This window comes from Engystomops pustulosus, chromosome 4 (assembly GCF_040894005.1).
Source record: "Engystomops pustulosus chromosome 4, aEngPut4.maternal, whole genome shotgun sequence".
In the NCBI taxonomy this organism is placed as follows: Eukaryota; Metazoa; Chordata; class Amphibia; order Anura; family Leptodactylidae; genus Engystomops; species Engystomops pustulosus.
In genome coordinates, this window is record NC_092414.1 from 75474887 (window position 1) to 75490495 (window position 15609).

The window sequence follows — 15609 nt, forward strand, 5'->3', positions numbered from 1 at the left end:
GGCCAGTTCGCTTGCCCACAGATCCCGTGATGCCTTGTGTTCTCTCTCAAAGTAATTTAGCATTAAATCAATTTAGTTTCTCACAGGTAACTTCACTGAACACTGCACATGGCACATGCAGTATATATATGGTGGCCAGTCTGTCAGCTTTCATCACATGGAGGAGCATGGAACATGTAATAGGTGGAAGAAATCCAAGTACACCAGTTACATGAAGTTAACAGTCTGTGCTGTGTGAGCTCCAAGGGTTAATAGCTTATCTGCACAGAGCTGAGGATGACAAGTTGGTGGAGGGGAGCAGCATGAGGGGCAAAGAGAGACAGAGAAAGTTCTGTAGAATTACAGACTGGGATGGAGGGACTAATAGGGAACTGAGGATATCTTATACCTCACTATTGTGTGCAGGAGACATCTGTATTCACTGTCATATGACCACCTACTCTGTGAGCAGGGAGCAGCAGTTACTCCCCTCCCATGAAACTGTCGGAGGGGAAGAAGCTATTGCAGCACTGAGGTAATCTGAGGGTGATATAAGGGAAAGTTTTTCATCATTTGATATTGTCTTAAAAAAAATTACAGTTTGTAAATTATACCTCTATTTTGTTTTAACCCCTGTTAAACATCTAAAGGGTTAACACACATCTTAAAGTTGATTTTTCACACATTGAGGGGTGTAGTTTCTAAAATGGCATAATTTACGGGGTTTTACTGCTATTTAGGTGTCTTAAAGTCACTTAAAACTGAGCAGGTGCCTCTACATATGGGTTTTGCACCCAAAATTCTAAACCTCATATTCTTTCTCTCTGCCTATTCATATGTACCCTTTCGTTCTGTTAAGATCCTCCATAATATCCATGTTGCTTTTACCCATTGCACTTATTGAAGAATAGGACGTTTTTTACGTGGAGGTCCTATTTGGCTCTTACGCATCTTATCAGGTGATCTTGCATAGAGACACCGCGGACTTAATGAGAGTTGTGGCTCATGAGAAAGAAGAAAAGGCTCAGTAATAATATATGTGAATTTCAGTCCATGACCACCTGCCTGCGTCATGGAGACGGGAGGAAACCCTTAAATGTTTAATAAACTTGTTCTTTGTCTCCCTTTTGTAAGGGATGCTATTAATAACTAAACTGGAAGGACCATATCGTTTCCGTTACTATAGCATCGACAAGTGTAGCATCTCTCCCCTATCATGGACTCATGACAGCCTTGCAGGATCATTATCACTTCTCAGAATCCTGGAACCCTGCCTGGACACAACATTAGAAGTGGATTTTCTTCCTTTATTTTTTTCTAAGACAATGCTTGGTTTTATTTGATCCTTGGAGTTTCCCAAAGTCTGTTACATAGTTTTTAGCTTCCTCAAACCCCACTGTTCACTACTCCTTATGGAAACAGGTCGAATGAGATTGCCTCTGTGCTATGCAGCTGTCAGCTTCCCCTCCAGATAGAAGATCATTGATGTGAGCTTCAATAACAACTTGGATAATTATACTACAGTTCAGCATCTGATTTGGATTCTGCATAGAATATTAGATTTGGATTCTAGAAGTCAAAATAAAGGTCCAGTTGAGAAAGGTATTTACCCTTGCAGGGATGTGTTGATGATAGCTTAGCAGGGGTAGTAGTACCTGAAAGGTAAGGATGAAGATGAGTTATTTGCTGTAGAGTTGTGAAGATAGACACATCCTGTACAATGCCGTTTCAAGCACTCAGTTCATTCAAAGAGAAGATCTTCAATCCAGGAAAAGAAGAGGTCAAGAACACCGTAGGGGACTCCCTGGGTCACCTTCAAAGGTAAGAGTTTCACTTATTTGTATTATCCATTTAAAACTAAATTGGAGTTTGTACAAAAATGCAACCAAATTAGCACTTTACATAAATTAAGCCGAGGCTTTTCAAAAGTTTGATTTAATATAAATTCTATACAAATTATTTTGAAAACTACACAGAGGTATATTGCCAATATCAGATTTAAGCCTACTTGTGTTTGTCTTGTTATGGCAAACATTGTATTTGTTTTTACATTTATAAAATCCTGGTCATATCATTTGACACTAAAAGCACTGATTTTATAATAAAAAGGATTCTTTTAAATTTTAAAAGTTTGTATTGAAAGTTTTTACAACAAAACAACTATACCAATCCAGCATAAGAGAGTCAAAGAGGATATTTAAATTATGGAGCATTGGCTAAAATATAGGTCCCAGTGATTTTAACTCTTGCTCACTCCAAATGGCTTCAACAAATGAACATTTCAATAAGAATAAAATTACACCTGGAGTCTTTTCTGCCGTTATAATGATTAATATACAAACTTTATAAAGCATTGGTTATGATGTAAAAAACTTGACAATATTTAGGTCTCTTTACTACTTTTTTTGTTAATCGATATAGTTGTATGTTTGTTGCTTTCGACCTATTACTTGTCTGATTACTTGCATGTTACTGTCAATGCAACTGAAAATGTTAAACCTTGAATGAAAGAGAAACAAATACATTTACTATATGTTTTATGGTATTACTATCGTTTATGCACTTTTGCACCTTACCTTGTGTCATATGGGTCAATATATGTGAATTGCAACCCTACTGGTTTAAATTATATATACATTATATAGACATTGAAGGTCACAATTTCATCTTTTGTTTTAACGTTAAGACTGTCTGTATACATAATATGCCTATTGTTTGTAATATGGAGAACTGTAATGCTAATCTCATAGACTTAATTTGTAAGCCATTGAATTTTGCACAACAAGATCATATCCTGTGTCTAATACCTGTAATGTCTAAGGTCAGAAAACCCACTTTAAATAATTTTACTTATAATAGATGTATTGAGAATAAAACATCTAAAATATTTATGAAATAAGTATAAATTAAGCTCTTAAGTCACCATTTCAACAAAAGGCTGTATTTCCACACATCAAACTTTATGCAGAACTGTAGACAATATGAATGGTGACACATTTTCTCTTTCAATCAGGAAAATTGATGGAAGAAATGTTGAAGAGGACAACATAGAACTGAATGAAGATGGACAACCAATACATGAGCCCACCCCCTCCCCACCTATATTTGACTGCTACTGCTGTGGACTTCCCAAACGTTATATTATTGCCATTATGAGTGGGCTGGGATTTTGTATCTCTTTTGGAATTAGATGTAACCTTGGCGTGGCCATAGTTGAAATGGTGAATAACAATACTGTTTATGTGGATGGAAAACCAGAGATCCAGGTAAGGGTTCATTTCATTTACCATACATTGCAGTCCTAATTGAAAAATTCCTTCTCCGAAAAGTATGTATTTCTTGGCACAAACACTGGTCATTTTTTGATTTGTTAAACTCGGCCATTACCTAAAGCCACTCCTGTTTCCCATGATATCACTACCCTTTTTTATATTGCCGGCACATTAGACATTTTTTGATTAGTAAATCTCCACCAGTATTTCTGATTGCAATCATTTATATACTTGCATATAAACCTTTCTACATTATTACAAGGAAAACATTCTAGCACATTTGGTGATATCACAGAACTACTCTTACCCTTTAGGCCCCTAATGTTTAGGCTATCTGCACACACAGAATGGAATTTAGCCCAATAGTAATCCCGCAGCCATTAGGTACAAAAACACAATCGACTGGTTTCTGATACGTATAATGCCGCAATTACAATGGTTGATTTCCGCTAGTGATATTCACTTATCTGCTGCTGATCAAAAATGTGCAGTGGTAGATTTTTTTCTGCAATGTGTGTATAGGATTGTCATAAATCCCATACATTACAATGTTTCTGCATTACACAGCAGATTTGCCCCCGAAGAAATAAGTGACATATGCAGTTAGTAAACATATTGGGGCTTATTCACTAAAGGTTGCGGATCACAGTTTCGTCGAGTTTTGCACCGTTTTCGGGATTTGCACAGGTATTTAACAGGTGTCTGCGCTGGAATTATGTCACACGTGATCGTATTTTGGCGCAGCAGCGCTGGTTTTCATGCAACAGAAATTGGGGGGCGTGTCGTCAGATGATCCAACTGATTCAGACTGAGCCCGGGATTTAACTTTCAAATTGTGTCGCAAGACCATGCACTTACATGCATCACGAAGAAGAAGGTGAACTCCGGCGGACCTGAGCTGGGGGAAGCGACACATGCATGATATCAGGGTCGGGATCTTAGTGAATCGCGGCACAGTGCATTATCGTCGGACAATGCACTTTGGGTGAACTCCAATGATCGGGTAAGTAAATGTGCCCCATTGTTTCATACAGTAGTATAGTCATAGTATGACAACTAATTCATAGCACATAACATCTTCAATTTATTTCCATCTACTCTTTACAGGAAGCTCAATTTAATTGGGATCCAGAAACTGTTGGTTTGATCCATGGATCATTTTTTTGGGGATATATTGTGACCCAGATACCAGGAGGATTCATTGCAAACAAACTTGCTGCCAATAGGTGAGAACATTTTATGCCTTAAGGGGATGCTCTGTAAATGTATCTAACTGTCTATCTAAAAAGTGTATTACATTCCGGCAATAAAGTATATTTCAGATAAACCAAACTATTCTTTCTAATCATAAACTTTTAAAGGGAATGTATAAATCTAATTTCAAATACCTAGTTAATGGAGGCAAAAGAAGACACGGATTGCAGAGAACTCATATAAGAACAGCATTTGGGTTACTATCTCAGCAAAGAGCACCCCATATACCTCTTATAAATCTTTAGCTATGATATTCATGGGCTTAGCTAATTACATTCAGAAACCTGTTTGTAGATCACAGTTGGTCCTCTTGCCTAATGTGCCACTGCGCAGTTTAATTCTCCGGGGTTGTCACTGCTTATAACACTTACGACTGATATCTGATATCCGCCTACCAGCATATTGTCAGGGATTCCTTCTACCCGAGAGTGATTGCTTAACTCAAACAACTCCCCAGAAGAGGCTTCCGGGATTAAAAATTAACATCATTCCTTTTGGCACAGTAGATGCTAGAAGTTAGGCTTGGGTTACACTGCACCTTTAGTTGGGCAACACCAGATGCAGGCAACTTGTGCAACTAAACCAGATTATGCAATTCAGTTCACATAACTTTACACTTATAGGAGCGAGCTGAAAGGCATTTGATGGTCATCTTCCCATTAATTTCTAAGTGCAACAGTAGCACAACACAAGTATCATTACTTTTGGGGAATGTGGGGAACATTATTTGCTGGGGACTATGGGGGATTTTACTTACTGTGGCAATGGGGGACATTACTTAGTGGGGGCTGTATGGGACGTTATATGCTGGGGGACATGGGTGACATTACTTACTGAGGCTGTGGGGGACATCACTGGGGGCTGTGAGGGAACATTACTTAGTGGGGGCTGTGGATAACATTACTTACTGGGGCTGTGGTTGGCATTACTGAGGGCTGTAGGGGAACATTACTTAGCGGGGGCTGTTGGTGACATTGCTTACTGGGGCTGTAGGGGGAAATTACTGGAGACTGTGGGGGACATTACTTACTGGGGACTGTGGACATTACTTGGTACCGGAGTTGTGTGGACATTACTTATTTAGTGTAGGGGCAATTTTCAGTATGGTTATTTTTTGGTGGGGAGGGCATTATTTAGTGTGTTTATTGTTAGGTGGGAGCTCTTTTCAGTGGGAATGATTAGAAAGGGGCAACTATCAGGGGGCATTAAATTAAGGTGGCTTATTCAGTGCAGGTCACATTGAGGAGGAATTAGTAGAGGCCACAATTATTTAGTGGAGGGTGCATTATTACATGTTAGACCTTATTCAGAGAACATTATTTCACCTTTGTTTTCAGTAGCGTAAAATGAAAGGTATAGTGTTTTTTGGAGCAATAAAGGGGGAAGGGATGTTATGTACAGGAGTGGACAAATGGAAAATGTGCTACATATGCACTGGGACCCATACTCCAGATATTTTATGACCCTAGCAACACCCCTGCTGTCAGCCATATTGTAGGTGAGAGTCAGAGGTCTCAGATATGATTTCCTGCAGCCCAATAACTACTGAAAACATGGCGTAAGTAGAAGGCAGAAAGTAGAGATGATAGATTTCTAGTCCTACTGTACTTCAGTCCCCTCCCCTGACATTCCTTATCTAAGCTGATGGTTCAGCTGTGTACTGTGAAGGACATGAACTATGTTATGTTATAGATATGATATGTCCAGAGCAGCACATCAATTGAGAGAGGTGGGTGCAAGCCTACTTGGGCCGGGCAGCAGGTCTGCAGTAATATATAAATAGAAAAAAGGCAGCACTCCAAAGTACCAGTGAAAGTAAAAAAAAAAAAGTCCTCTTTATTTCATATCCCAATGCAGCAACATTTTGGCTCGATGTGAGCCTTTTTCAAGCCCAAAAAGGCTTGGAACTTTGGAGTGCTGCCATATATATATATATATATATATATATATATATATATATATATAATGCTGTACAGAATGTACAATGTGCAGCATAGTATATAACAATGTAACTCCTCCATTCTTTAGCATGCCGGCTGCTACACCTGTAGTTACGCTACCTGGTGTCATGTGTCAAAAGTATCCTTTTAGAATACAGACGACAGCCTTTTCTTTTGCATTGTTTACTAAACATAAAAAAATGAATTCACATCTGGGCATTCACATTTCATTAAATTCATCTGATTTTCTGCATGTTATAATCACGTCTACTTAGTAATACCCCTTTAAACAGGCCCTTTTTCAGCCTTTAGACCCTGCTGCTAGCACGTTCTCCAATGCATATGAAAGTAGCAAATAAAAAACTACAGGGAAATTTATGAAGATATTAAGATGACAGCTAGGTCACAATCTGAGGTCAAATGAAGTGAAACTTGCCAAATTTGTTTAGAAGCACAATTCTTTTGATACATTTTACAAACTTTTTTTTATAGTCCATGCAAAAGTCCATGTTCCCTTTGGCTAAGACCTGCCCCTATCTGAAAATTTGCAACTCCAGAAATCTCATATAAATCGGTTTTTAAATAATACGGCCATAAACCGCCTATTACTATCTGCTAGTAGTCCTATGGAAGACTCCACTTGGGCCTAGCAAGTCTATAACTTACCATGAGAGAATGATGGGCTCCAATCATGTTTGTATTGGGCCCTCAGTGTCAGGGGGCCCGGCACCTGACCTAACACACATATACATATTATGTTGCATATTGTACAGCATAATATGTAAATGATTATTATTTTATATAGCCCCTCTATCCCTCATCAGGCACTGCCAGGCTGCTGAAAATGGAATTTCGGCCATGTGGGCCCCAGCACTTGCTCGGTGTGTGTGTATATAAGTATATAAATGGTGTATGAGTGTATAAATATGTGTGAATGTACAGATATTTTGCAAGAGTATGAATGAACTTCTGTATTATCTTACATGGATGATGAGGGTACCTAGAGATTTACAGTACAAGCAGTGGCTCTGGAAGAAGTTGTTAAGTATTCACTTTGTATTGAGAAGTGAGAGCATTTAGCAGATGATAATGTATCACATGTATTTAACTGATTTTTTATTATCTCTTTTTCTTTTGTTTTTTTTTCTATCTTTGATACATATTTTTATAGGCCACCATCTTGCCTAGATGAGAAAATAATATTTATAGATAAGCTTTACAGCAGTCTCTTGGCCGAAGATGGCAGATGTCCAATGGGAGAATTTTTTTTAGTTTTTTCTGCTCTTTGACCTATATAGAGGTCATTGTGAAAATAATGTGTGCCCATGAATAAATAGACAGGTAAACAGATAAATCATACCTGCTGTTGTGCTGATAATAGTCATTATGCAACAAAAAACCCTCTCCTTCAGAAACTGAAATTTTAGACTTAGGGGGCAAAGAGAAAATTTCAGTGTTCTAACATTTGTCAATATATATAGATTGACATGGAAAGATCATTGGGCAAAAATAGGCAAATCTACCATCAAATTCAAGCATGATAAACCAGGAACACTTACTCATAGATCCGCCACTGTGACTGTGGTAATCTTATACTTATATAATCCATAGCTTCTTTTGTTCTATAATCAACTTTTAAAATGATGCTATTGAACTAGAAGGGCTCATGGGGGTATTACTAGAGCCCCTCCGTGCTGTAGCTAGCACTGTGCAAGGAGCACCTCCCGTCCCCTTCCTCCCCACTGTGTGAAACTTCCTCTGCTGTTGTGAGATTGCATAAGGAAGAGGGAGCAGGAAAGAGGAGGGGAGACAGTGTAACAGCCTATGAATCTGCATTACGGAGAGGCTCTGGTAACACCCTCCAAACCTCTTATGACTCATTAGCATAATTTTAATAGTTGTTTAGAAGGAAGGAGGCCTTGGAAAACAAATATAAGAAGATTACCACAGTCATGGTGCCTGGATTTATCAGTAAAGGTACATTTACATGAATGTAATAGGGAATGATATGTGGCATCACCATTTGCGGCCGCAGTTAAATTGACAAAAAAAAAAACACATTTACATCGTTCCAAATGACACCTAAAAATGATATCCAAATGCTATTCTTTGATCAGTGCGACCACAGGGATACCAAATTTATGTAGATTTAAGCAGATTTCAAAAAATTAAAATCCTTTATACAAAACAAAATTTGCTATTTTGCCAAATTCTGAGACCAATAACTTTTTTTACACTTTGGTGTAAGAAACGATATAAGGTATAATTTTTTTGTCGTATGTTCCGGGATTTTATACAACTCTTTGAATTGACTTTGAGAGGCCTAAATAAAAGTAAAACTCAATAAATGATAGAAACTGGACCCCTCAAAATATGTAAAACAACTTTTATGAAGGCCCTAAACCCTTTAAGTGTTTCACGGGGTTAAAACAAAATGGAAGTGCGATTTAGAAACTGTAATTTATATGGAAAGTACGGTACATTCACTTAGGCCAAAAATGACACTTTCACAATGGATTAAATGATTAAATACTCTGCAAAGCTTGATAACAAACGTGTCCAGAGTGTGCTGATAGGCCAAATGTGGTGGTAAACTGTTGTATGGGCACACCGCTAGCAGTGCTAGAGAATGTTTGTTTTTTTTTGTGGACATTTAAGGGCTTATTTTTTGTGGGATGAGATGCACTGTACCTATAATTCATCTGGGGGGGGGGGGGGGGGGGGGTCTATAGATTATTCATGAGATATTATTAAAAATTTCAAGGTGGACACAAAGAAAATTACCGTATTTTCCGGACTATAAGGCGCACTTAAAAGCATTGGATTTCCGTGGAAATCCAAAGTGCGCCTTATAGTCCGGTGCGCCCTATGTATGGCGCTGGGCACAGGGCAGCAGACCATACTTACATAGGTCCCCGCTACCGGAGACCGGAGACAGCAGATCTCCAGCGGGAACTGCAGACCACGCGGCACGAACAACTTCTGCCGCGTGGTCTGCAGTTCCCGCTGGAGATCTGCTGTCTCCGGTAGCGGGGACCTATGTAAGTATGGTCCGCTGCCCTCCTCCACCTCCCCCTCACCTTCCCCGCTCACCTTCCCCGCGTTCCCCGTCGCGTCTCGGCGTCGCGTCCCGTCGCCGCGTCACGTCGGGTCTCCGCCACGCCCCCGGACCTCCGCCACGCCCCCGGACCCCGCGCCTTATAGTCCGATGCGCCTTATATATGTAATTATTACATATATAAGGCACATCGGACTAATGCGCCTTATAATCCGGTGCGCCCTATAGGGCAAAAAATACGGTAATTTTTGTGTTATCTTTATTCTCCTGTCCACTATGATTAGAGCAATACATTTATATAGTTTTTTATTTTGCCCAATTTTACTAAACAAAAATAATAATAATTCTTTATTTATATAGCGCCTACAGATTACGCAGCGCTGCACAAAGCATGTCAAATTATTCCCTGTCCCTGTGGGGTTCACAATCTAAACAACAATATTGAAGAAAATAACTTTTTTTTAGTATCACCAACTTTTTAGAGGTTTCACTTCTGAATTTTTATATGGACAGGGCTGCTTATATACCTTAATTTTTGCTTATTGTTATTTTTATCGCTCTCATTTTGGGGAAAATAACCTTTTTTATTGCATTTTAGATAATTTTTGTTAGGGTATTTGACGAAAAATAATTTTTTACAGGAGGTTCTTTGTCTTTTTCTAGTGGCATTCGCAATGTGGATCAAAAATTGCTTTAGATTTATTGTAAAGATCGTTACAGACACGCAACTTGTTTTATATACTTTATTAGGTGTTCCAATGGGAATGTGGTATTTTAGGGACTTATACTTAATTTTTTTTTTAATGTTTTAAACTTTTTTTTTATACTTTCGATATTACTTTTCTTTTTGCTTTATATATATGTGGACTTGAAACAGCAATGCTCTTATCACTGGTTCAAGTCCAAGACACGGACTGCAATAGTAATGCATTGCAGTGCAATGTAAACTGTCTGAGCATGAGTTGTGACTAGGAGACATTGGATACCCCCAGGATCCTCAGCAGACCCTGGGACTGCCCTAAAGAGGATAAGATCCCCAGGTATGCTCATGGGTGGATGTTTGACACCAGCATCTAAGGGTATTAAACACTAGGCATTGGAGATTTTCCGTTACTGGGTGTTAGTGCTGGGGGCAGGCTGTGATAACACAGCCTAGCCCCTAGAACCAGCAGGACCTGATGTCCTGTAAACTTCTTCTGACATGGCACCATAGAAAGGCATTGCATCAGAAGATTTACCCTCAATGACCATTGTAGATTCCTGATAGGGTGGTCATTAATGGGTTAATTGATACAAATGAATTTCAGTGAATTTTACATATTTAGTACAAAATTTTATTTCACAATTTTTTTTACTGTAAAAACGCTGTGTTTCACACTACAACTGTGTACGTGGAGACTATTTTAAGTAAAGCTCTACTTTAGATGTTGCAAATAAAAAACTATTTTTTTTAATATGTCCATGTTGGCTACAATTTTATTAGTCTCTTGTTATTGTTATACCAGAAGCTAATCTCGAATTCCTGATCTAGGTTTTAGTTCAGTTTAAGTTACCACAGTAGAACATTATTAGGCTATCGGTAACATGGTGACTGGCTTAATGTGTCCCGTTGTGTGGTGTTTACTGACTACAGGGACGCTGTAAGATAGATCTGCTAATGGATCAATTCTTTGATTTCCTGACCCATCAGATAAATATCATCTTGACTATAGATTTCATGCACACAGTGTCTTCTATACTTCTACACTCATCATAATGCCTCTTTTTATGTTTTAGGGTATTTGGTGCTGCTATTTTCTTAACCTCAGTTCTAAATATGTTGATTCCATCAGCAGCAAAAGTTCATTATGGTTGTGTTATATCAGTCCGTGTTCTACAAGGCCTTGTTGAGGTAAGTGGTAAAGATATGAAAATAGCTAAATATATGGAACTCTTAGGTTTAAACTTTTGGAGGTAATTTTTTTTAACTACAGTTAAATTCATAAATATTTGGACAGTGACACAAATTTTTACTGAAACATATTCAAGTTATAGTTCTATAATGGACATGAGCATAAAGTCCAGAATTTCAGTTTTCATTAGAGCGTATCCACATTAAAATTGGATGAAGGTTTTAGTAGTTTAGCTCCTAAACATGTGCAACGCTGTTTCTAAAGGAAACAAAAGTAATTGGGCAATTGACTCAAAGACTGTTTCCTGTGAAGAAAACATGCAGTCAAATCAACTCTCCATGCAGGTGAAACAAGCCACCCTAAAGCTACATTCAGACGGCCATATGGGGGACGTATATATGGCGACGTATATATGTCTCCAATGGGCCGGCAATGGGCGCGCAGCACCGTATGGAGCGGTACGGTGCAGAACACGTGCAGCACCGTACTGTCCCGTAGCCGTGAAAAGTTAGGACATGTCCTATCTTTTCTTAGCATACGACGCCGTGCGCCATATATTCCTATGGAGAGGGGCAGGGGTGAGCAGCGCTCACTTCCCCCTCCTCTCCCCGGCGCTGACGTGTGCTCGCCGTGCCACAGTATGGCAGGCACACGTGTGTCTGAATCCAGCCTTAAACTGTGAAAACAGAAAAACCATATACTGGGGAAAAAAGAAAGCACTGGTGAAAACATGAATGCAAATAGACCTGGATGCCTTTTTTGGTGGATGATAGCAGAATAATTTCCATGGTGAAGAGAAACCCCTTCACATCAGCCAACCAAGTGGACAACACTCTCCAGGATGTAAGCATGTCAATATCCAAATCTACCTTAAAGATAAGACTTTAGAAAGAAGTCTTTATGACTGCATGGTGCAAGTCATGAGAAAAAAGCTTAGATTGGAATTTTTCTACCAGGCAGATGGAAAGAAAAAAACTATGGCAAAGGCGGAGTACAGCTCATCATCCAAAGCGTACCACTTTATCTGTTATACGTGGCGGAGATAGTGTGATGGCACTAGGTCACTATTGTTTAATGAAGATGTGACTGTCAGGCTAGCGGGTAGTGGATCCACTGGACCACTGCAGACGATGACTCAAGCCACTACCTGGGACCGGAGTCTAAGTGGTACCCGGTTTTCACCAGAGCCCGCCGCAAAGCGGGTTAGACAAGCTGCGGCGTGGTACCACCAGGTCGTTCCTCAGGCGTGACTTGTCTGCAGTGGCGGCTAAGGTTGAGGTACAAGAACAGCAGTCAAGCTCGTGGTCAAAGTCCAGGCACAGGGTCAGGGCAGGCGGCAGAGGTGCAACGTCAGGGTTCAATCCGGGGTCAGCAACAGGAGGTCCAAGCAGAGGGGTACGGGAACACAGAACAGCAGCATGGAGGAACACTGGCACACGGAAACACGGAGGAGCTCAGGTAACACAGGAACACGGAGGGGCACAGGAGACACAGGAACGCAGGATACACAGGAACGCAGGCAAATCACGGTAAAGCTTTCTCTCAGGCTGTGAGGCACAAAGATCCGGCAAGAGATACAGGAAGAGGCAGGCTTAAGTAGTTTTAGTGAGAATGGCCAGCGCCAATTAGTGGCGCACTGGCCCTTTAAATTTGTCAAAGGTGGCGCGCGCGCGCCCTAGGAGGCGGGGACGCGCGCGCCGTGCTGCCGGAGTCGGCGTGGGAACGGGACGGGGTAAGTAAGAAGCCGGGGGACCGGGGCAGCCATGAACCGTGGCACGGGTGCCCCTGCGACCCGGGAGAGAGGTCACAGAGGCACCCGTGACAGTGACACAGGAGTGAAGCAGTGAACTCTGAGGTATTCAGAGACATATTGGGACTTATTTACTAAGGGTCCACGGATTGCATTTCTGTCGGACTTCACGAAGTTTTTGGGATTTGCGACGCTTTGACAATAATTTAGAAGTAAACACAGCATCTGGTGATGAGTTCAAGACTTCAGGCAATCAGTGCCATCAAAGTGTTTTCAAGTATTAGAAATTAACATTTTATTTACATAGATTCCATTTGTCCAATTACTTTTGAGCCCCTGAAATGAAGGCATTGGAGGTCATTTACTAAGGGCCCGATTCGCATTTTCCTGACGTGTTGGCCGAATATTTCCGATTAGCGCAGATTTTTCCTGAATTGCCCTGGGATTTTGGCGCACGCGATCGGATTGTGGCGCCTCGGCGCTGGCATGCACGCAACGTAAATCGGGGGGGGGGGGGGGTGCCTAAAAAACCCGACGGATTCGGAAAAAACGGCGCATTTAAAAAAAACAAAAGTGTCGCTCGACACGCGCTTACCTTCACCCAGGGTAGGATGGTGAATTCCGATGCAATCCGATGGTCTTCAGCGCAGCAGCGACACCTGGTGGACGTCGGAGGAACTGCCTTAGTGAATCCCGGCCGGACCCGAATCCCCCGCAGAGAACGCGCCGCTGGATCGCAAATAGACCGGGTAAGTAAATCTGCCCCATTGTGTTTAAAAATAGCTTTAGTTTATGCAATAATATTGTTCAACCCACTGAATTAAATCGACCATTTGATTTCATGCATTTTGAACCAAAGATACCTTGAGAATGCTGTACCTACACTGATGCAGAAACATATCTTGTTTGATTCCTGAGCTGAGTGGTTTTGATGAAAAAACAATTATAACATTCAGGACCTTGGGAAAGCTGGATTGCTTCCACCTGCCATTGATAAACATATTACACAGTTTTCTGAACTGTCCAGACAGGACTAATCAACCTGAGCTGGATCACTCATACACAGCAGCTGGGGGATCGTGCAGCAATTGATTACTTCTGCTTGTCAGGCACAACACAATAAATAAGTAATGTGAGAAGCGCTGGAGCCAGGGACAGACGCGAGAGAGCTTTATTATCATAATTTTATAATAGTTTTTTCAGCAAAACCACTCAGCTCAGGGATTAAACCAGAAATTATTCTGCATCAGTGTAGCTACAGCATTCTCAAGGTATGTTTGGTTCATGATGCAAGAAATCAAATTGTAGGTTTCCTTTAAAGGTTAAAGTCTTTAAAACTACATCTGAATTTTTTGCTCAAAATTCATTTTGGTTATGTACAGCACCAACATTAGAGAAATGTTGTCTCTGTCTAAATATTTATGGACCTAATTGTATGTATATATTTTTAGGGTGTCACATATCCAGCATGCCATGGGATGTGGAGTAAATGGGCACCTCCTTTGGAGAGAAGCAGACTGGCAACCACTTCCTTTTGTGGTAATGTTTTTTTCAAAATAATTTGTTAGTTAAGCTTAGTTAACATCCACTGCCTCTTCATAAACATTTATGCTTGCTTTGGCTGAGCATGCATGTTTATTTTAATGGAAAAGTAAAAGGACTGCTGAAGATTAAAGAAATCAGGCGATACCTTTTTGAGGCTGAGTATATTTGATGGTGAGCTTTCGAGAATACTAGTTCCCTTCGTCAAACTTGATGTTATGCATGAAACAGAAAATTCACAGCATTTTATACACTCTAGGCAGTGACCATCAAAGGACATTTAACATAAACGTTAAAACAACATAATGATATATGCACAGACATCTTTTTTACAACAGGATGGTAGTAAAAAGAATGAAAACCTGTGAGGCATGACAAGAGAGCTCTGGCGCTTATCTGCTTGTGGCTTCAAGGTTAGAAATACGGTTCATGAAACTTGCATGGATAATAAGACCGCTTTTTAAGGTGTTAAATCTATGCATTATTTTATACTCCAATTCTTCCCTTTCCCTCTGTGTTTTGAAATGTCCTATTAAAATAGTAATCTGCAAATCTTCTAAAGTGTGGTCTTCTCTGGAGAAATATGCGGCCACTGGGAGATCTTTCCATCTAAGATCTCTGTGCATATATCATTCTGGTGTTTTAAAGTTTTGTTTTGTTATATATATCCTTTTATGATCACTGCCTTGTGTGCATAACATGCTGGGAATTTTCTGTGTCATGTATAACATCATGTCTGACAAGACTAGTATTCTTTTTTTTTTAATCAACTCTTTATTTTTGTATTTTTTCTCACAAAGAAAAGAACAATCATATATATGCTGATTCGCAAGAGGCATACAAACGTATTAAAAATACTATTAAATCTTACATTTGCAAAATGTCAATAAACATTAAGAGAAACAAGAGGAACAAATAAAGA

At 40.0% G+C, this 15609-nt stretch overlaps 1 protein-coding gene across 1 annotated transcript in view; it reads left to right on the forward strand.

Annotated features, from left to right (window-relative positions):
- Positions 1 to 1207: 1207 nt before the first annotated feature.
- Positions 1208 to 15609, forward strand: part of SLC17A8 (solute carrier family 17 member 8) — a 33328-nt gene continuing 18926 nt past the window's right edge. Inside the window, exons 1-5 of the mRNA XM_072146349.1 lie at positions 1208 to 1800; positions 2993 to 3245; positions 4359 to 4477; positions 11280 to 11394; positions 14597 to 14684. Coding sequence (XP_072002450.1) covers positions 1700 to 1800; positions 2993 to 3245; positions 4359 to 4477; positions 11280 to 11394; positions 14597 to 14684 — 676 coding nt within the window. The 5' untranslated portion in view covers positions 1208 to 1699. The remainder of the gene's footprint in view (positions 1801 to 2992; positions 3246 to 4358; positions 4478 to 11279; positions 11395 to 14596; positions 14685 to 15609) is intronic.